The sequence below is a fragment of the Lytechinus pictus genome, chromosome 3, assembly GCF_037042905.1.
Source record: "Lytechinus pictus isolate F3 Inbred chromosome 3, Lp3.0, whole genome shotgun sequence".
NCBI lineage: Eukaryota > Metazoa > Echinodermata > Echinoidea > Temnopleuroida > Toxopneustidae > Lytechinus > Lytechinus pictus.
Window position 1 is genome coordinate 17585976 of NC_087247.1, and position 21621 is coordinate 17607596.

The window sequence follows — 21621 nt, forward strand, 5'->3', positions numbered from 1 at the left end:
TCCGGGGGGGGGGGGGGTAACAGTCCCCGACTATGAAAATATGGGGATAATATTTTCCATATTTTCCAGAACCCCATGGACTCGTATCATTGACCGTTTGACCTCTTGATGACATTAGATCTCACTATATCCTGATCATAATTTTACACACACCGCGGACTATCGGACCCGCGGTCTATCGGACCCGCGGTCTATCGGACCCGCGGACTATCGGACCCGCGGTCTATCGGGCTGTAACCGTTAATAATACCCCTGTCCAAATACTATGGACCACATTTGTTTTTGTTTCAAGCCACTGCAATTCATATAGAGGTTTATTAAATCAAACCTCGATGGAATCTGCTTTGCCTCCATTTCTGAATGTCCATCTTTCATAGTTAACATGTTTAACTCAGAATATTTTCTCTTATAGGGCAATTAATATGCAATAAATAATTTTCAAAATGGTGACGAGGAGACAACCACAAATTCTTGATGGCAAGTAGGAGAGTGAACCTATCACCTGCCACAATCCACCCACTGAATTGCCAATTTGAGATTTTTAACAGTCAAAACTTTATTATTCCTTCTCCGATTTATTGGGAAGTTATGCTTTCTATTTTAACATCTAAGTCAGTTTACCTTTTTTGCATAAAGTGAACCCTCTTCTTATTAAATCATAATTTGATAATCATATTGTATATGTGAATCATATCTTATATATAATTCAAATTACACTTTACTTTTAAATCGCTCTTTGAATTATATTCCCCTATTCTGATACCAACGAAATTGCCCCAGGCATGCCAAATGACTGGACTTCTTAGGCACCCCCCCTTACGCTGTAGTTCAGTGATTTTTCTATCGCTGTTACTGAAGTCTTTATTATGTTATAGCATGGAGCTCTATGGTTTAGGGTCAGCTTATCACAAGGTTTGTTCCTTTCTTGCTGTCCCTCTCATATTCAATCCAATGTTTAGTGTTTGGCTTTTTTGTGTGAATGTGTTTTTGTCTGGATGTTTATAAGCAAATGAATTGAAATAGAAAATTGAATTTTATATCGTACAGGGGCCGTGGAACGGTTTTGAAGGGGGGCGCTGACCATACAAAAATCACAATTAGATGGTAATTTGTACGTTTTTGTACACGGTTTTGGAAAAAGTGGGGGGGGGGGGGGACTGCAGCCCAACCAGCCTCCCCGTTTGTGCGGCCCCTGATGTCGAGCCTGGTTGCTAAGTATATAGAATGAGCTTTGCGTAATGACCAAGAATATAATTTCATAAATAATAAATCACAGTATTGAGGTTGCATGTCTTTCGAAGACTTCGAGACGTTCGAGTACACGTGATAATTGATCATAGCGAATGCAATGGGAGGTGTCAAAATTTAATTTTCTCTTAAAAGGTACAGTGTTTTCGTGTGAGTAATTCGAGAGAGAGATGTTTGCATTGGCCGGTCATTATGTTCAGAGACAGTAGGCTTGATCTGCAAACATTGTTAAAGAAAAAAAAACGAGATAAATAGAGCCTTTATATACTATTATCAACTCAAGGGCTCTTTAAAAAAAATTCGATTTGGTATAATGTGTCATTAGAATTCCATGGTTTTATTGATCTTGTTCTTTGAATACAGGGACATCATCAAGAAGTGTGTGAACGCCACGGATGATGATGCGCTCATCTTTACTGGTAGCGGAACCACTGGGGCTGTCAATAAATTGGTATCGGCTCTCTTGCTGAAAGGAGAACGGGCCAAGAAAACAGTGAGATGTCTCATATATCTATGTAATATCATTCACAGTAGCTCAACGATATGCTTTGTCTGTGTAGATATAAATACAGTGTCCGTTTCCTGGGGGGATTTGACCCACGGATGGATCCTCGGGGTGGGGACCAAGCGGACAAGTTGTTCCCTGGACCCCTCCCAATTTCTTGATAATTTCCTCAATGGTGGTATCCTCAGACCGATTTTCCTTATTTAAAAAAAATAATTGTCTTTACTTAGCAGATTTTTTTGTACACTGCTACCCCCTCCTTGGTCCACGCCATGTTACCGCAGGAATCCAATATGGGGGAGGGGCAATGACTATAGGCCTTTGGAGGTGACGTTGCCGATTGGTCCAAGCACCTGTCTTCTTTGAAACGAGGGGGGGGGGGGATAGGGTGATTCCTTCTGTTGCATATTAAGAATCCCATTTTTATATTTGATTTTAGGATTCGATTCAAATAATATTATGTGAGAAATTGTTAAAAAACGAGAGAAGCTATGAAGTTGAGGGAAACCCATAAAATATTATATACACAAGTTATTAGAATTTCAGTGTTTAGTAACGTCATATGCGATCAGTTTCCTTATATATCGTGTAGTCAAAATATTAATGAAATTTCATTTTCTCAAGAAGAATGACAATGTTTTTTTTATTGTACTTTTAGTATATCAATAGACAAATAATTTCTCACCCACTACAGAAAGAAAAAATAAGTAATCATGTATTAAAAAGTTGAATATGCATTTATATAACATAGGGCAGCTGCTCGTCAAAAATAAAAAACTTTAAATTGTAATTACTCTCTTGGTATTCTATGAATTTTCCTCAAACTCCCTAATATTTTCAATTATTTTTTCTTGTATGTTTTCTACAAACTTATCGTCATATCGTCAGGGTGAACTTTCCCTTTAATAGAAAAATGATCATACCTTCGGAGGTAATTATTATTATTTGTTTTGTCACAATGATTAAAGGTAATCATCGGATTTTGCAGAAGAAAATAATCCAGAAGCCGGATGGGTGTGACTATTGTAGCAAACATGAAATAAATTGTGCTAAACATGAATGAATAAGTAAACCATTTACTATACTACCGCCTTTCTGCAGACGCATGCAGTGTCTGGTATAAATATCCTTTACATCTCAGGGGCGTGAGAGTGATTCTCTGAGAGGGGGTGGTGATTTGCAAAAAAAAAAGAAATGACGAGCCCCCCCCAAAAAAAAATGTCCAGCCAAAAAAAAGGGTGGAGGGTGGTCTGCACTCCCGAATGGAGTTGATTTTGGTCAAGAAAATTTTGACAAAGAAAGAAAAAAAAGTTCTTCTCTGCCGAATTAAGGTGATTTGGAGGGAGGGGGGGGGGGGGGGGCTTCAGTTCCCTTCTTTCTGCAACCATGTTACGTATAACTCCATTTAATGTATACCTAAAATGGTCATTACAGATATTAATGTAACCGTTATTCCAGCCGGTTCATATCAAAGTTGGTATATAACTTATATTCACATACTTCAGTATTATGAGTGGTTATCAAACTAAGCCGAATTGTAAAATCAAAACCAAAATGATATTTACATGTACGTTTTTTTAGTTTGTATAATACTTAGAATTATATGTAAGATATGTGAGCTCGAAATAAATATATGGATTTCTTTGTTGCTGATGCTGTCATTTCGCTATTCCACACATCTCTACTTTTTCTCCATGATAGGTTGTTTTCGTGGGACCATATGAACATCATTCAAACCTATTGCCTTGGAAGGAAACCGGAGCAAAGGTATTTTCCTGTTTAGTTTTGTTTTTATGTTTCTTCTTCTGTGACTCTCATCATCATCATCATCATCATCATCATCATCATCTTCATCATCTCCATTATTATCATCATTGTTATCAATTTTATTATTATTATAACAATGTTAATAATAATTATAATGTAATAATGTCTTATCATAAGGGGAGCCAACTGTATGTAAGAGGGGGGGGGGGGGGGGGTGTCGAACGATGGGCGAGGTCCCGTGTTTTTTTAAATTTGTTATAATTACTTTATACCTTCGAAGGGGATCGTATAACTGGCTTTTCCAGATTGAAACAATTTATTCGCAATTGTAGCAACATCAATATCCCTTTTCTTCGACAATTATTGTTTTGCTTCAGTAATCAGTTTCCATCCATGCTTATGTTATTTGTCTATTTTTTCAAGGTTATAAGAATACGTGACAACAGTAGAGGTCTGATTGATATGGTTGCTCTGGAAGAGAGTTTGGAGGTAAGAATATGATATGACCTTGTTTTCTAGAGAGTATAAATTCAAGAAAAGATTCGATCAGTTCCATTTTTCATGCAAGTTCTGAGTAAAAACGATGGCTGCAAAACAAGAAAATGTTGTATAAATATTAAAGATATCATACATTTAGAAATTCTATAATGTCCCGACTTCAAATGATCAATCGTAATAGCGATTTTTAATACATTTTAATTCACATTGAATTTCCTTCGAACATAGGTGTGAATAATTCTTTCTCTCCTTATATATATTTTTTTTCTACAGAGGTATCAGAAGAAAAATCGCTTTCTCATTGGTTGCTTTTCAGCAGCGTCCAATGTGACGGGTATTATTTCCGATACTCACCAAGTGGCGGCGCTCTTGCACAAGTATGGTGCCTTGTCTTTCTGGGACTATGCTACTGCAGGTAAAGAAAATTCATGATAAAAAAAAAAGGCATGTTTTTTTCCGAAGGGGGGTGGGGCAAAACACATAAAGTGCCAAATATTATGTTATATTGAGTTAATTGTTCAGTTCATGTTATATAGTTAAAAAAATGTTTCGGCTATGATTTTTTATTTATTTTTATTCCTTACAAATGATGAAAACATCAAGTGATTATTATCTGTGATGTAGGCTATTGCGTAGGCCTATCTAGGGAGAGGCATTGTGAAATAAACTTGTTCAGAAAGGCAATATTAAAGACCAATAAAAAGGAAGAACAAATACTAGTATAGTGATAAAGTCTGATGTCATGAGCAACAAAAGAAGCGCCGAACAAAACTGGAAGAGGCGAGATTTTTAACGAAACATCAGACTTTGGAAAGGGGGGGGGGGCGATTTTAAAACTATCCCCTGACGTCATAAAGATTCGATGATCAATTATGTCGGCCTACGTTTTTTTTTTTTTTTTTTTGGGGGGGGTTGTTGTTGCTCTGGGCGCTGTTATTCCTAGATACACCCTATATTGATTTTTTATTTCTTTCTTTCCAGGTCCATATCTTGCCATTGATATGAATCCAAATTCGAATGGGTAAGACTGATTTCCAATTTGTTTCATTTATACTACATTATTGGTAAAATTTGTAAAATTATATCTTCAATCGACTATTTTGTAATCATCTGATTGTACTGTAACCTCAGTATTTCAATACCTGATTGAGATATGCCTAGGATAACTTAGGCATTCATATTCTATTAAATAGATTTCCCACCTTTATCATCTATGTGACCTTGTTTAGATTACCAAAAAATGTGCATGCATGATGCAAGTTCTTTGTTTCTTCTTTGTCTTTTTGTTGTTTGGTGGAGATTAAAGCGATTGGAATATTAAACTTTTGTCGCATCTGATGGTCCTTATTAGAATTACTTGTAACTATTATTTCTTATGACATATTTATAATAGATCGGATGATGATTTCAGCAAAGATGCCGTGTATCTATCCCCTCATAAGTTTGTTGGCGGTGTTGGAACACCAGGTAATGATGATGGTGATGATGATAATGACAATGATTATGATATTGGTGATTGTGGTGATGAATATGATGATGGTGATGATAATATTTTGGTAGTGATGATGATGGCGGTTATGGTGACGATGATGATGATGATTGTGATGATGATGGTGGTGATGTTGATGATGTCGGTGATGATGATGAGGAGGATGATGGTGATGACGATGGTGGTGATGATGGTGATGATGATGAAAATGATGATGACGGCGGTGTTGTCGATAAAGGGATTTACAAGATTTTGGTGATTGTCATGAAGTTGGTGATGACGATGATGATAATAGTGATGTTGTTGATGATAGTATTGGTGATATTATTCTGCAATTGAAATTAATCTATTGTTTTTTTGTTTATTTCTGCATCTCTATCACAGGAATCCTCATTGCAAAGAAAAAACTCTTTCTGAACAAAGTACCCCATTCTGTGGGCGGTGGAACTGTCCTTTATGTGAGTCATATATTTTTTTTCACAGACAATGTTGGAATACATTGATTGCTTTTTTGAAGTCAAATATAGCACCTCTTGTCTTGTGTACTGATGTATTTTATTTTCCACATACATGTAGAACAACTTTGTATTTGCTTGTTATGAAGCAATAGAGTTTTTGGGTCAAAGAGTCTGTGTATGTGAATGTGAGTGAGAGAGAGAGAGAGAGAGAGAGAGGAGGGGGGGGGGGTGTCATGAAAATGATGTCACAACTTGAAAAAAAATAAAGACTTGCCTATGACTACTTTTCGGAAGTACAAAAATAAATTGAAAGGGTTTTGATTACATTCGTTCCATTGTAATTGTTTTGATAAGGATCTTTTAGAAGTTTATCATTTTTTTAACAGGTGACCAATGAAACTCATCACTATATCCACAATATCGAAGAAAGAGAGGAAGGAGGGACGCCCGCTATTGTCGAATCTATCAGAGCTGGACTTACATTCAGACTCAAGGAGGTGAGTGTTTAAAATGCACAAATAACCAGACAAGGTAAACAGACAAAATGCATGGAATCATTGTAAAAACTTTAATACTTATTTTTTGTTACTGTAAAAAAAAATTATTTTGCGAATAGTTATTTACGTCCATGAATTTAGTAGTTGTGAAATGAACTTGAAACTGCCTTATTTATGGATAACATCTGAATTTTTGAATTCATAACCGAAACCTGAAAGTGTTTTGATATCCCAATTTGACATTCTCGTTTTCTTCAGCTGGCCATGGTCGTGATCATCTGGAAAATCTCTATTTGACCTTATGTATACTATGTTGATAATGAAACCTAAAATTCATTTTGTGTTTGTCATTCTTGGCAGTCAGTGAGCACAGGATACATAGAAAGGAGAGAGGAAGAACTGACCAAGTGAGTACATTTCAGTGCAATGATTGAGTTCTTTCAAGACTGTTTCATCAACATTTTCGTCCATAAGTTATCTGATCTGACAATTTTTTTAAAATTTTGATTGGCCGAGAAGCACAATTCCTATCAAAATAAACTAAATCGACTAACATTTGTACTAAGACGTCCGTGACATTGAATTTTACAGTTTACATGCACCCTTTTGCCTAAGTTTGTAAATTTGAGCTTATAATCGAACATCCCCAGTTGTGTCCTCGCTTTCTGTACCCCCAACCCCCATTATGAAGACATTGATCCACCCTTGTATAACTCCTGTGTAACTCCAATTTAATACCGCATGTTGAATAATCACTTTTTGAGTAGTTTACATACTGATAAAAGTTTTTTTTTAATTGGGCCTCACTATCTCACTATTTATAGGAATCACAAAGTTCTTATGGTAAATGTACTTTTTATATTGATTTCATATTCATAGGCCGATTTATGCATAAATGTTGGCAACCTTTTTTGTAGCAATTGTGCCTATTCAATAATGTTTTCATAATAAACCGAAAAGTATTGAAATTGATTTACTTGACCGCATTTGCTCAGTTAGGAATTACATCAAAATGTAAAAAAAATGAACAAAACGTCTGGTTCTATCCCGACTAGGCTAGCCTTTGCCAGATGGAAAAAGAATCCGAACCTGTTGTTCCTGGGGAGTAGTCGGGCCAATCGTCTTCCAATCTTCTCCTTCATGGTTGTTCATCCCAAGACTGGTAAAATGCTCCATCATAACTTTGTGGCTGTTCTCTTGAATGATCTCTATGGTATCCAGGCGAGAGGTGGCTGTGCGTGTGCTGGTCCCTATGCACAGGTAGGAAATTATCTCTGGAATTAAGGAGGGTTCCTGCTATCGGTTAGGGGTTGGGATGGGTGGTGGTAATGCGGCGTTAGGGGTGGTGCGATGTTGGTGTTAGGTATCTTACTGTTTTTGGAGACTGTACCTTCAGGGCACAATGGACATCATCCAATACACCCTTTTCGCATTCTGGACCATTACTGCATTCCCACTCCCAATTTTTTTTTTTAAATGTTTTAGAATATAAGCGACCAGGGGTCTCGGAATGGTTTTTAAATTTGTCCGGGGGGGGGGGGGGTGGTGGTGATCTTACCCAAATCATAACAAGATAGCACTTGTACGTTTTTGTACACTTCTTTTGAAAGAAGTGAGGGCCGAACCCGCTGGGTTGAAGGGGTCTCTTTTTCATGACATAAACAACCTTCAATTGGAAGTAAAGACAGTTATTCTTGGTCAAAATTAGCTCACCAAAAAGGTTCCGTTTTTGTAAATCCCGGATCTGCCCCTGATGTCTATTTGCAGTATTGACTGCATAATGAGCTAGTGGATGATCTTTGCAGATTTTCATTGTAAACATTTAAATCCATATCCTTCTGCTAACAAACTATGTGTTCCGAGTGTTTGTTCCTTTCATGTAGTTATATTTTACTCATTAGTCCCATAAGTAAACATGTATTTTTTTTTATTTCAGGACTTACTTGGAATTAATGAAGAACTCGCAGAGAGATTTGTCTTCTTTTTGACAGATGAAAGGTTTGTGATTATAGTCCAGACTATTATCTCAAAAGGCCTGTAATTTCATATAAATCAATAACGAATATTGTTATCCTTTGACCTTTGTTCAAATATCAGCTTAATGTTCGCGGAATAGAATGTCTTTTTATCATTTTTTAGAGAGTAAGCAGTGATAATCCAACATAGAAATTAGGGTATTTGTATTTTCAAAACACAAATAAAAGTGCTTCTAAAACAATGAATAAGAATTATTTTACAATGGTTACTTTCACTTATGTTGACGTAGAGTATAACTGCACTTTCATGGCAATATCAATTTGCACAATAAAATGGCGGACAAAGGAACAAACATACATGCAAATAAACAAACAAAAAATAACCATAAAAGAAACAATCAAGCAAACAGAACAACAAAAATTTCCATCCCAATGCCGCACTGGGAGCACCTTTGATGGTTCAACTTTGTATACTTTTGATCTTGGAACGCGCTTCTTCAGACCAGAAAGGTAGCAATGCTCAATGTGCTAAGTTGAACTTTTAAGAGTGTTTATTCTTTGGTAAGTAACATTTACAAAGAAGAAGTCAAATATGCAAAGAAAGGAATATGGTTTGCCGCATTGTATACTGGAAAGCCGTTCACTGAATAATTTGATTTATTCATGTATTCTTCATTTTAACAGCAAAGAAATTAACGAAAACAAGGGACGGAGAAATCAGAAGAGAGGCAAAGATACTACAGCTGCATACAGGAAGATGAAGAAGACAAAAGCACCACTAGAAATCATGAAGTAAGAATAAATCTTGACCATAGTTTTTTTAATCATACTTCTTTTTTGTTATTTCCCATTTATAGTTTACAAATTTCCATTAAAAATCAATGGTGGATTTTGAAATCTCGAAAGCCTTTTCTTTATTTGTGTTCATTAAGTTTATTTTGATTAGTTCTATCCAAGCGTCTGTTTCCCTGTGATTATCAACTTATATCAGAGTGTAAGCGAATAAACAAATACGATATCATAACAGAATAAATGTGTTGCCATCATTAAGAAAATATCACTACCCGTTATGAATATCGAATTCGGGTAACGGTAAACGTTCTGTATTGGTAAATAACAATCTATATGAATGGTCAGGTCAGTATATACACTTTCTCAATGACTTGCGCTTATATTTTTTTTCCTTTCCAAATAGACCTGGATTTGTCAGGCTGAATCTTCCATTCTTCTTTTCTGATAACGTTATCAGTTATGTTCTTGAAGCAGTCGATGACATCGGAACGAATGGCTGGAAAATGCTATCTCAGGTAGGCTTACACAAAGGTATTTTCTTATTGTGTAATACTGTATTCACATTCAATTGAAAGAGTAAGTATAGGAAACAAAGAAAGAAAGAAAGGAAGGAAGGAAGGAAGGAAGGAAGGAAGGAAGGAAGGAAGGATGAAAGAAAGAAAGAAAGAAAGAAAGAAAGAAAGAAAGAAAGAAAGAAAGAAAGAAAGAAAGAAAGAAAGAAAGAAAGAAAGAAAGAAAGAAAGAAAGAAAGAAAGAAAGAAAGAAAGAAAGAAAGAAAGAAAGAAAGAAAGAAAGAAAGAAAGAAAGAAAGAAAGGAAGGAAGAAAGAAAGGAAGGAAGGAAGGAAGGATGAAAGAAAGAAAGAAAGAAAGAAAGAAAGAAAGAAAGAAAGAAAGAAAGAAAGAAAGAAAGAAAGAAAGAAAGAAAGAAAGAAAGAAAGAAAGAAAGAAAGAAAGAAAGAAAGAAAGAAAGAAAGAAAGAAAGAAAGAAAGAAAGAAAGAAAGAAAGAAAGAAAGAAAGAAAGAAAGAAAGAAAGAAAGAAAGAAAGAAAGAAAGAAAAGGTAGGTGACGGTAAGAAAAAAGAAAAAGAAGAGGAAGCGAAGGAAGAGGAGAAGAAGAGGAAGAAAAAGAGAAAGGAGGAAGAGGGAAAGGGGAAGTGGAAAGAGGTGGTGGAACCGCTTCCAATTAATTTTGACTACAGTTTTGAAATGCAAGTTTTGTTGTAAACTATTTTTTACAAAGATTTGGAAATCAATAAAAGTGGTAAACGATTCGAACTACTTTAATTAAACCTATTAACTATTTGACAAGGAAGTCCGACGCTTATCATGAAATTGGAATCTAAGTGCTTTTTGTATTATTTGGTGTGTAGACACCGCTACCCTCACTCTGATTTTGTAACTTTATTTCTCAGTACAAAGTAGACCCTTTTACATCAGAGTGGCAGTATGTCGGCACTGTGAAGGATGAATCCAAACCCAGTATACCAGCCGCGGGGGATAGCTTGTTAAAAGCTACCTTTATCGAGGGCAAGTTCAACGCCCCTCCCAGCCCCTATGTGAGCCACAAGATGAAGAAGGAACATGGGTCACAGTACACGGTGAGTAAATACCAGAAAATTGTTTTTTTTTTCCAAATATCTATAGTGATTTGTCAATTCGATTCCCTGTTATTACAGAAGCAAAATATCATTACCTGAAATTTGTTGATTAATTCAACACTTCTGTTGAAAAACCACGTGGATAAATTTAGATTAATCTTTGCAACGGGTACCACCTGCTCCTACTCTGTCCTATTCCAGGCAAAGAGGTGATAATATCTATCATTTAAAATAAACTTATAGTTTGTTAATATGTTATTAAAACTAATGTTCGTTCTTGATATACTAAATGTAGTTGAATTTTGTACAGTCCTGGTCGGGAACAGACCAATTATTTCATGATTAGGGCGGTGTGGTACAGAAAGTGTAGCCATTTTGGTTGCAATTTTAAGGCAAAAAGAAAGGCTATCCCTTGCAAAAAAATATTCTCAATGTCAGTTATGTGTATGCCCCTGAATCTGCACCCGGTCAAATACACTGAGATTCCAGAATACAGCAGTTGATACTATGAAATAGCCATCTATGCATTTGTCGATGCCTTGGTATTGTTCCCATAATCTTTCAGCCTAATATTTGCATCAGTGGATGAAAAATTGTGAAAAAGAGATATTTTGTAAATACGCATTTTTAAATTAGTAATTCTTTTTTAATTAAAGGGGAATCAAACCCATATAAAAACCTGTTTTTATAAGAAAAAGAAAAATCAGACAAGTTGATAGGTGAAAGTTTGAACAATATTGGAAAAACAACAAGAAAGTTATGATTTTTTTTAAGTTGTAAATATTGGTAATCACTATACCCATGGAGACTTCAAATTGGCCGCATATGGGGTGTCATAGTGATGTAAGGCAAGGACTACTCTTCCATATACTCCAATACATATTTTGGCTAAAATGTCATTTTTCCCAAAAGTTTTATTTCAAATTATATTTTTCTTTCATGAGGACATAAAAACAATATTCTACCTGGGTTATATTTAGATTACTTCCCGGGGGAATGGGTACTTAAGAGAAAACCACAAATCCATGATAATAAAGTACATGGCCTATGGGAAAGTTGTCCTTGCCCCTTGTCATAATTTACTTACCCAGTTGCCAATTTGAAATCTACATAGTATTAGTGATCTCAATTTTAAAGCAGCTATAACTTTTTTATTGCTTGTCCGATTTCTTTCAAACTTTCACCATTCTGTTTAATTTATTTTTCTCCTTCCCAACACAACAGTTTATGGCCAAGGCTGGATTCCCCTTTAAGTGAAAAGTTTTTATTACAAAAGAACTGTGAAATGAGCATTTAAAATCATTTGAAATATTTGTGAAAGCACATGTAGATCACATTTCTTATAAAAAAAACCTCTACAGTTGTTTCAAACCTGCGGGTCATAGTGATTCAGTTCGCTTTTCGCCTCCCAGGCACAGGTGACGCCAAACAAATAATAATAATAATGATAACTAAAAGGCGATATCAAAATGTAGCTAATTAAAATATTGAAATCCCTTCCCTGTTTCTTTTCAGACGTACCTTCAGCAAAGTAATAAACTGATGAGAGAGGCAGGCCATCAATGTCAGGTTAGTATATCACAAATGTTAATATTCTAAATAATGAGATGCCTTTCAAATAGGTTTAGTAAAAAGAAACAGTAGTAACATCAACATGTAACGTCTCAGTTTTAGTAGGTTTGCGTGATTCACTCGAAAAGTAGACAAAGATATAAAGTTATGGGGATCAAATCGCCCGATGAAAGCGCTGAAATTGTGCCCCCTCCATCTTCCCATACTGATCAAAGCATCCAATCTCGTACGAGAATGGCGCTCCTGTACCGTCGATGGATTTTGCATCTCCTGAAAATAGCACCTTAAGGCCCGATCCCACTGCACTTACTGATGCAAATATGATGTAAAACGTAAAAAAATATTGCCATCCGTTGGAAAACGTTATGAATCCGTTCGTACTGATTGCAAAAGTGTTTCGTACGCCCTATCCATCGAGCATCCACCCACTGTGAATTCATCAGCGCAAAAAGTTTTGAGCTGCACAAAACTTTCAGAAAGCATGAACTTCCCGCCGTGTAAGATGTAAATCCTCGACGTATACACGAGAAACACACGTTCTGTCAGTTATCATCCGTTACACATCCGCTTTTTCCTGTTTGCTACATCTGGGCATTACATCCTCGCAACCCACATCCACTGCAGCTGAAAACGTAAAGAGGGAGGAAAGATGAGGTATATGGAACGTTTATACATCGTTAGTAGCACGGAAATAGAAAGGATGTAAGCGTATGCATCTCGTATATAAAGTATTCACACCCCTGGTAACCCCAACCTCTATAGGCTTCCGATAAACATCCATGTAACATCCCCGCTACATACTACCCACGTCACTTTTACCTCTCTGTTTTCGCAAATTTTCGCCACTTTTGTCTATTTCTGGAGAGGATAATAACGGATGGAGTTACCCCCGAAATGTTGCTAGTTCGCTGTATTCTTTATGCATACATTTGATGTTCATCGGCCAGTGGGACCAGCCCTTTAATTGGGGTATAATTATCTGGCCTTAGACACTGCACTGTTATGGCCTCCCCCTCTCTGAAATTAGATTAAAATTCATGGAGAATAAGAATATTTCATTTCCAAGATTTGTTTTTAGTGTTTGATTCATTTTTAAAGAAAGAATCAAAGTCTGTTTTCCTCATTTTTTTATGTTTTGACGTTATACCTTTTGAGAATCAATATCAACATGAGATTATTTCATTTTATTTATTTTTTAAAATAGATTTATCATGAAAAGTAAACAACAACAAAATTTCATTATCTGAAACCATAATTTTTTTGTGTGTCACTCTATTTATTTTTTTACCCAGTTCCCTCCTGAAGTAATGACAGATACCGTTGGACCATGCATAGGTGACCCGGATCTGATCTGGTTTATGCGTCCCTTCGAAGCCGTCTACCATATCCGGTTCCCCGAGGCTGATCCCTTGGACCCCATTCCAAACCTTACCGAAGGAGACGGTTCGACAGGAGCGGCAAACGGAACCATCACTTCTGATCCGCGCTCGAAGCTTACGCGCGCTCCTTTCAAACCAAGGCGTTACACCAAGAGGAGTTTGTCACGACGGTTCTCATTTAAGAAACCTCAACAGAAAGGGAAGCATAAGAAAGATTCCGCTGGCAAATGTTCGATTATGTGAAGTAATTTAGTTACCACTTTCACTTAGACTACTCTGATTGTGTTATTTGGCATGTGACTATCACATGACTTGATTTCGAATCCTGATATTCAAATACATTTGAGGGTACTTTTTATGCCATGATACTTTTATTTTTTTAAGCAGACTATTACTTATCCTTTATTTTAATGATATAGAAAGATATATTATATGGGGTCTTCACTTGCACATTGATTTGCATTTAATCTGACCGAGTCAGACAGTGCCTAGGAATGTTTTACAAATAATTGAATTATGGGAATTTGGAGCTCAACATGTACAATAGTTCTCCAAACCCTAAAATAACCCAAAATACATCATGTTGAATAAATAAATGGATCGATCTTTTGTACATTAAAAAAATCATATGTATTTGTTATCATCCCATGTATATTCTTATATCTTTTTTTTCTGAAAGCTTGCCGGATAAAAAGAATATTGATGATTACCAAAATAATGTAGGCATATGATCACCCTTTATAGGATGTGATTAAAAGTACTATCTTGTCTATATAACTAACTTTATGTCTTTCCTTTGCAAGTAGCCCCTACTAATTTTTACTGAAAATAAATGGGCCCTTTTAAAATATATTCATCGCTGAATATTTGGGAGGTTCTATATATTTGGAAATAAATAATGTGTTAACATTCTAAATATCGAAATGGCTCAAGACAGTATAGGTCAATACATATGTTGTCAGACGAGGAGATAAGTCGACAGTAGGCCATAAATAGGTTATAAATATGTAATATGTATATTTTTATTCTCGATATGATGAAAATGTGTAATGGTTAGTGATATTTCTGTGATTATCCCGTTACTGTTCCTTCACTCATTTCATGCTTTGATTATTTTCATAATGAATGCTTGTAAGTTGAACACTTCTAAATGGGTTAGAAAAGTGATCTTAAAGAAAAGTCTTAATCTAACTCTTGACTCAAATTTACAAAATACAGCTATCTTGTGTTCCTGTATATTATTTCTTTTGTTGACGAGATTAGAATATAATCACTCATAAATCCAGATTTTAACTCTCTTCAGATTGATTGCTTGTGGAAAACTGAGCCTTGTGTACCGATCATATGTCACCAGACCGCAGGCAGCGAATATTAACGATTGCAAAAGCAACTTGCCCTTTCTTTATGATTTGAAAGTTTACCGTCAAGCAGGGACATATATGCTAATCTGTAAAGAAGTATATAGTTAAGACAATGCAAGCCCGTACAAGCGTTTTAGGGACGTTCAATTTGTCATTATTATAATTACTAGGTTTTTATATTACAAAAACGCAGACCATTTGAGTTTCGTTGGCAGAATGTTCATGTGTGTATATCGTTATACTTCTGCAATTATTTACATTTACGGGGTTTTTGTAGACACTTTAATCCGGACAAAAATAATTGAATTATTATTGCTCAATGTTCTTTGATCTGTCACAATATTGTAGGCTTATTTAATTTTTAATAGAAATTTATATATGTATTCAATTGAAACCTGAAATATGCTTCTTAAATTTAGATAGTTAATCAATATTGATGTAGAATTAATACAGATTGCTTTTAAAGCTTAACCCTAACTAGACAGGGCATACCAGGCCCCTCGACGCTTCATGCGATCAGTCCATGTCGCGAAAAGATTTCGCCTCGACGTTTCCTCTGGTGTTTTCCCGACTTTTTTCTTTCATGTCCCGCACAACTACTGATTAAAATCATTAATTTCATGTTTCTTATTAAATCTTTCATTAAAAAAAAAGAAACAATAAAGTAGAAAAAGGAAAAACCATCAGATACAATAATCACATTGTGATATAAAAATGTTCGTAGTACGTGCTAAGAGTATAAGGACTCTCTACATTGATGTGGCAGAGGTTCATCGTGGTTTAGGTAGAAGAAATAACCAGTTGTCTCATGATGTATCAAATGTATCAAACTACGTTTGATACATCATGAGACAATTGGTTATTTCTTCTACTCGACTCTCTACATTATTATAATTTCCAACATTATGTCCTAATATGGAGCATTCTGATTTCACCAATTTTTGTTTTAGCATAATCAATGAAATCACTCAATTTATTTTTCTCGAAAATGAACTTGCAGTTCCATAGATTATGCCAAGGGCGACTTGTGTATCAATTTTGCGCCGCGATCGCATGGTCGTTGGCCAAAATCACACCCCCGTCTGTATGAGAATGCTGTAAGAAGGGTTTTAAAAGAAAACAGTCTCGGGGCATAACTAAAATGGACAAACCGATATTTTTTAGTGGATAATTATATAGAAGCAATTATAGATAACATGAGATCTCACGTTCATTATACTTCTGATTTCATCCTGGTAGTACTTTACTTTTTAATGGATTACACAAATCAACTGCTTATACTACACAGCACATGCAAAACAAATACTTTTTATTGTTGTTATTACCTTACTCAATCATGAACGAAATGTTATTTAACCTAGTTACTGACTTTATCATACATCATAATAATTCGTTGAAGGTGCTGCAATGTGGCCATGAAATACATTATCCCGAATTATATTTTTCTATGAAATTTCATGCTGTGGTTTAACTGTATGTCATGTTTATATTTTGTGAAATAATTCAATTTTAATAATAGATGTAAATAATGTTTTGTCTATGGAATGGTCTATGAATATTTTGGTCATGAAATTAAAGGATATGAATTTAGATGTTTTTATTTCAACAACTTCCGTTTTTGTTATGAGTCTATAAGTATTCACTAAATCCTCATTGTTGTTTTAATGAATTTTATAAAGACTGCGTAATTCAGGTTTTTTTGTTTAAAAGCAGTTTAGTCGTATTCGGATATTTTCTACGTTTATTCTCGCAGTCAAGTTTGATGATCTTGTCGCGAGCTAAGCCTGAATGCAGAAAATCTTTGGAAGAAAGATATAAACAAAAACACATTTTGACCTACTATTGTCATGTATATGTATACCACACATTCATGGTTGGTGAATGTCCACTATATATGTATGTGTACATTATTGGTTAGGATATACGTACGTGTGCAAAGTGGCGGCACCAGGATCTTTAAACTGGGGGTGGGGGGCAAATGGGGGACAGAGGGATATTTTTTATAGGGCAAAGGCGAACACAATTTTTTTTTACTGTTTCAAAAATCGAGCGCGAAGCGTGAGGTATTTTTTTAAATATAAAAACCCTACTAACTTGACAAAGATCCTGTTAGGGACTGTTTGCAGTGACTCGTGAAGATGATATATCACCAAATAAATAATGCGTGTTAAAAATGTTGATATTCAGCACTTTTTCGTAATTATGAACATGCGTATGGATGCGCATGCTAAAACAAATACTAATAATGACAAATCGAATCACGAGGAGAATAAATTGTGCTCATTGACTTGAACACTGGATTTAAGCCCCATGTTACCCTATTGAACAGATCATTTATTTATATCAATCAACAGCCACTGTGAGCGAAATTTGGAATCCTATATAATGACCTTTAAATTGATATTATTGACTATTGTTGGAAACTGACAGTGACTGGACATGGTGGATGAGAAATTCTTAAAACTTTGACGAGTGAAAAATGCTGTTTTTGAGCACTAACACATTGGGGAGGATTCTTATGACAGCATTTACTATACATTTTTTTTTCAGCTTTCAAAATTTCGGGGGGGGGGGGCAAGAAGTTGAGCAGCGATCCAGGCTAGGGGTGGGGACTAATGCCCCCCCCCCCTTGGTGCCGCCACTGCGTGTGTTTGCTTGTGACTAGGGTGCGTGTGCATGTAAACCTGAGCATGCAAGAATGTATAGGTGTATCGGAGTCGATTGTGCATGCGGGAGGGTAATAGTGGGTGTGTGTGTGTGTTTGTATTATAACCGAGAAGAAAAGCATTCTATAACTTGAGATTCACATTTTACACACACTACTTGTGGCCATGTCTTGAAATATTTCAAGTTTTCAGAAGTGCTGTAAAAAAATTTGCATTTTCAAATTTTGATTTTTAAATTTTTGGGTTAATTCGTTTTCAAACTGGCATTTTGTCATTAGGTCATTGTGGGTTTTTCCTCGGGTTTCTTTATTCATTCAAAGTGAATAAACTCAAATGAAACAAAGAATGTAACCCTTCAATGATTAATGATGTTAAGAAAATGTTAACCCCAGATCTTTTTTAGAACATAACTTGGATGTAAAGTCATTCTAACAGTCTCCTACTAATCACTCCATACGTAATTTTTTTTTGATAAACCATATGAACACTCTGGCGTATCTATAAAAAAGTGCACTATGGGCGACTCATTTTTTTTCTCGCCCATTTCAACGAAAAAAAACCCCACTACAAAACGCCAGGGCTAAAGCTGAAGTAGACCCCACTTTTTACAAGGTGACTTCTTCGGATAAAGTGATGGGGAAATGAATGATAGACGGCATAAACAGCTTGGAGTAGTATTCGAGAGGGCATGCAGGAAAGACAAGAACTATGTATACAGTGTTTCCAAGAATTATTTGTACACTACATACAAAATTGAAAAATGACAAGATGAACTACAGTGGAAAAAAAAATCCTACCTTGGCTATTAGAAAATATAATAAATCTTATATTATATGGAAGAAGGAGGTATAGCCTTTGTTTTGTACCTAGTTGTAAATTTTGATCAGTCACGCATTAATGATTATAAATCATCATAATATGCAATAATGCATATTTTCAGACCTTGTGATCATTGAAGCACAGCACGCAATGCTTCAATGATCATTACTTATTCCCCCCCCCCCCCAAACAAAGAGATGATTATGCTTTCAATTGATATGCAGCTCTGAAGTATTTCAATCGGTATTACGTATTTTGCAAACGATTACAGACGAACCATATCCGACTGCTGTTGCCTTTTGTAATGGAGTGCAAATACATTAATTTTACATATTTCATTTTCTGTCAAAATGAATAGTAAAATAGGAAAAAAGAAAGTATGGCCTTTGTTTTGCACCTAGTAAAAAAAAGTGCGACAGTGCATTTTTAAGGCCTTTTTATGGTTATTGAAGCGTAGCACGCAACGCTTCACTGATCATGACTTCTTTCATATTTTTCCTGAGAGATGAGATGATATATGCTTTCATTTGATATCCAATTCCTTATATTTCAGTAGGTATTACGGATTTCGCGAATGATCTTATACAAATGGATGTCTGACTGCTGTTGCCTCATTGACTTTTGTACAGGGGCGTAATTAGATTCTTCTTTCATTTCATTCCTGTCAAAATAAATAAAACAGATGAAAAGGATCTGAATTTTATATGAAATGGAAGCATAATTATCATCTCATTTTTCAGAAAAAAAAAAGAAATAAGTTCTGAGCATTGAAGATGTGCGAGTTACACTTCAATGATCACAGAAAGGTATAAAATATGCACTATCAAACTTGATGAATTATAATCATTCATGTATGACTGATAACATTTTGCAACTAGGTGAAAAACTGAAAAAACAATGGCCATACTTTCATCATTAAATTTTATGAAAGCAAGGTTTCAAGTTTTTGAATCCCAGCATAGTTCATCCATTTTACATGTGTTTTTTAATGTACAGTGTACAATACTACAAATACTTCCAGTGTGCACTGTATAAAGATACATAAAGAGGGAGAGAGAGGTATTGAAAAGAAAAGAACCGGATACAGATGAGCTCGAAAGAGAGGATAAGGAGGAGAGAGAGAAGGGGTTGCGATCGAAAACAGAGAGAGAAAGTGAGGGAGATAGAGCGGGGGGGGGGGGGGTGGTCGAAGAGAACTTATGAAAAGAAAAAAAAAATCTATGAAGCATTGATAACATTTTATTGTGCCAGCTATGCAGGTTAAATACCTAAGACATTTATAGACACATTCTGACTGTGTCACAATAGCAAGAGCAAGATAAACATTTTCAAGTGTTTAAGAATCTGCAGAGTATCGGAAATCCCCTTTCTCCAGTTGGATAAAGTCATTTTCTCCTATTAATGTTTAGAATGAGGCAATACTCAATAGGGCAGGATGTCAATAATTCAGCAATGAAAGTACTTCAGCAGGGGATAAAATGATTAAAGGATTATAAAAAAAATGGCAGATAAAACCAAAACTTTCATACAGAATAGGGATTATTTTGTTTGCTTTGTTTCGATTAGAATGTGCCCGATCCATTGTTAAAACATATTAATTATACAAAGGCCAACATATCGACCAGTGGCGTAGCAAAGATTTTTTCCTGGGGGTGCACTGGGGGTCCTTGCTTTTTCATGGGGGGTAAGAATTTTTTCTCTGTGTGTATGTGTCACAGGGGCGGATACGCCTTTCTCCAATGGGGGTGGGGCCCAACATTATTTCCCCCGATCGGCCGCTCAAAGTTGATTTTTGTTTGTTTGAAGGGGGGTAGTCCTCACAGTCACTTCTTTGTTTTATTCTTATAAAACAATATGAATATGAAAAAATCTCATAAGCCCTATATAAAATGTGCGAGCGCGAAGCGCGAGCAATTTTTTTTCTTTGAACTTTCATGTATTTTGTCCTAAAAATTTAACATTCTTGGCAATGTTTGTGATCCTGAATAAGATGCGTATGTAACTAGATAATTACCGCGAACGCCAAGCGCGAGCTGAAAATTTTTGACATTCCGACCTAAAAAGAAATTGTAATTCTGAGCACTTTTTGCAATCATGAAAGGGATAGGTATGTAACTTAACAATTGATGCGAGCGCGAAGCGCGAGCGGAAGACAATTGAGATTTTAGACCTTAAAACGGGACACTATATTCATGTTTTGTAAATCATGAATATAATGGAAAATTGGGTATCTTTCTACATTAATAATGCGAGCGTGAATTGCGAGCAGAAAATTATTGATATTCTGATCTAAAACTGGATAATTAAAGCACGTTTTAAATAAAGAACATGCTGCCCATATCAATAAACATGCGTGCGCCTGTTGTTAATCTAGACCTGAATCTGGGCATTCGGTATACATTTTTTTTAATCATGACGATCAATAATGCCAGCTCGAAGCGCGAGCTGAAAACATTTATATTCCGATCTGCAAAAAGGGTAATTTTAAGCACTATTTCAAGCACTGTGTAGGAAAATTGTGAAGTGCATGTGGATCACACTTAATAAATGATGCAAGCGCGAAGCGCGAGCTGATATTTTTTAATCACTATTTTGACGTAGAGGACCGGGACATTATAAGGACATTTGGTTATCATACGAAAATGACGACTATCTTCCTATTATTCTTAAGCGCGAGATGAATATGCTTAATGAGAGCGTGGAATTGTTGATATTAAGGCTTGAAAAATGGATTCTTTAAGCATTTTGTAATCATGAATAGGACGCATGGGTCGATACATTTTTAACAATAATGCGAGCACAAATCGCAAGCCGATTTTTCTTCATTAATTCTAATGAAAATGGAATTTGATATAGGTAGCTTGTTATAGAATTGATATAGAGGTATATACATATCTCACCAATCAAAATGCGAGCGCGCAGCGCTAGCTGAATAGCCTACATTTTGACAATCACACCTGAAAAGGGATATTTTGATAATTTTAAGGAATACACA

At 35.6% G+C, this 21621-nt stretch overlaps 1 protein-coding gene across 1 annotated transcript; it reads left to right on the top strand.

Annotated features, from left to right (window-relative positions):
• Nucleotides 1-876: 876 nt before the first annotated feature.
• LOC129257706 (probable cysteine desulfurase) lies at nt 877-16731 on the top strand. Its single transcript, XM_064097958.1, has 17 exons — nt 877-912; nt 1574-1741; nt 3455-3520; nt 3944-4009; nt 4292-4433; nt 5000-5039; nt 5412-5485; nt 5892-5965; nt 6352-6462; nt 6823-6869; nt 7518-7722; nt 8399-8460; nt 9123-9230; nt 9634-9745; nt 10644-10829; nt 12345-12398; nt 13694-16731. Exons 1-17 carry the CDS (start codon nt 877-879, stop codon nt 14021-14023), a joined length of 1881 nt encoding a protein of 626 aa, XP_063954028.1. The 3' UTR covers nt 14024-16731.
• The last annotated feature ends 4890 nt before the right edge of the window (nt 16732-21621 follow it).

Excerpts from the sequence above, each read along its gene's own strand:
- LOC129257706 (XM_064097958.1), top strand. The coding sequence starts at position 877 with ATGGAGCTCTATGGTTTAGGGTCAGCTTATCACAAG. Across the intron at positions 5,486-5,891 it reads TGGCGGTGTTGGAACACCAG|GAATCCTCATTGCAAAGAAA; the intron begins GTAATGATGATG and ends TCTCTATCACAG. Across the intron at positions 7,723-8,398 it reads GTGCTGGTCCCTATGCACAG|GACTTACTTGGAATTAATGA; the intron begins GTAGGAAATTAT and ends TTTTTATTTCAG.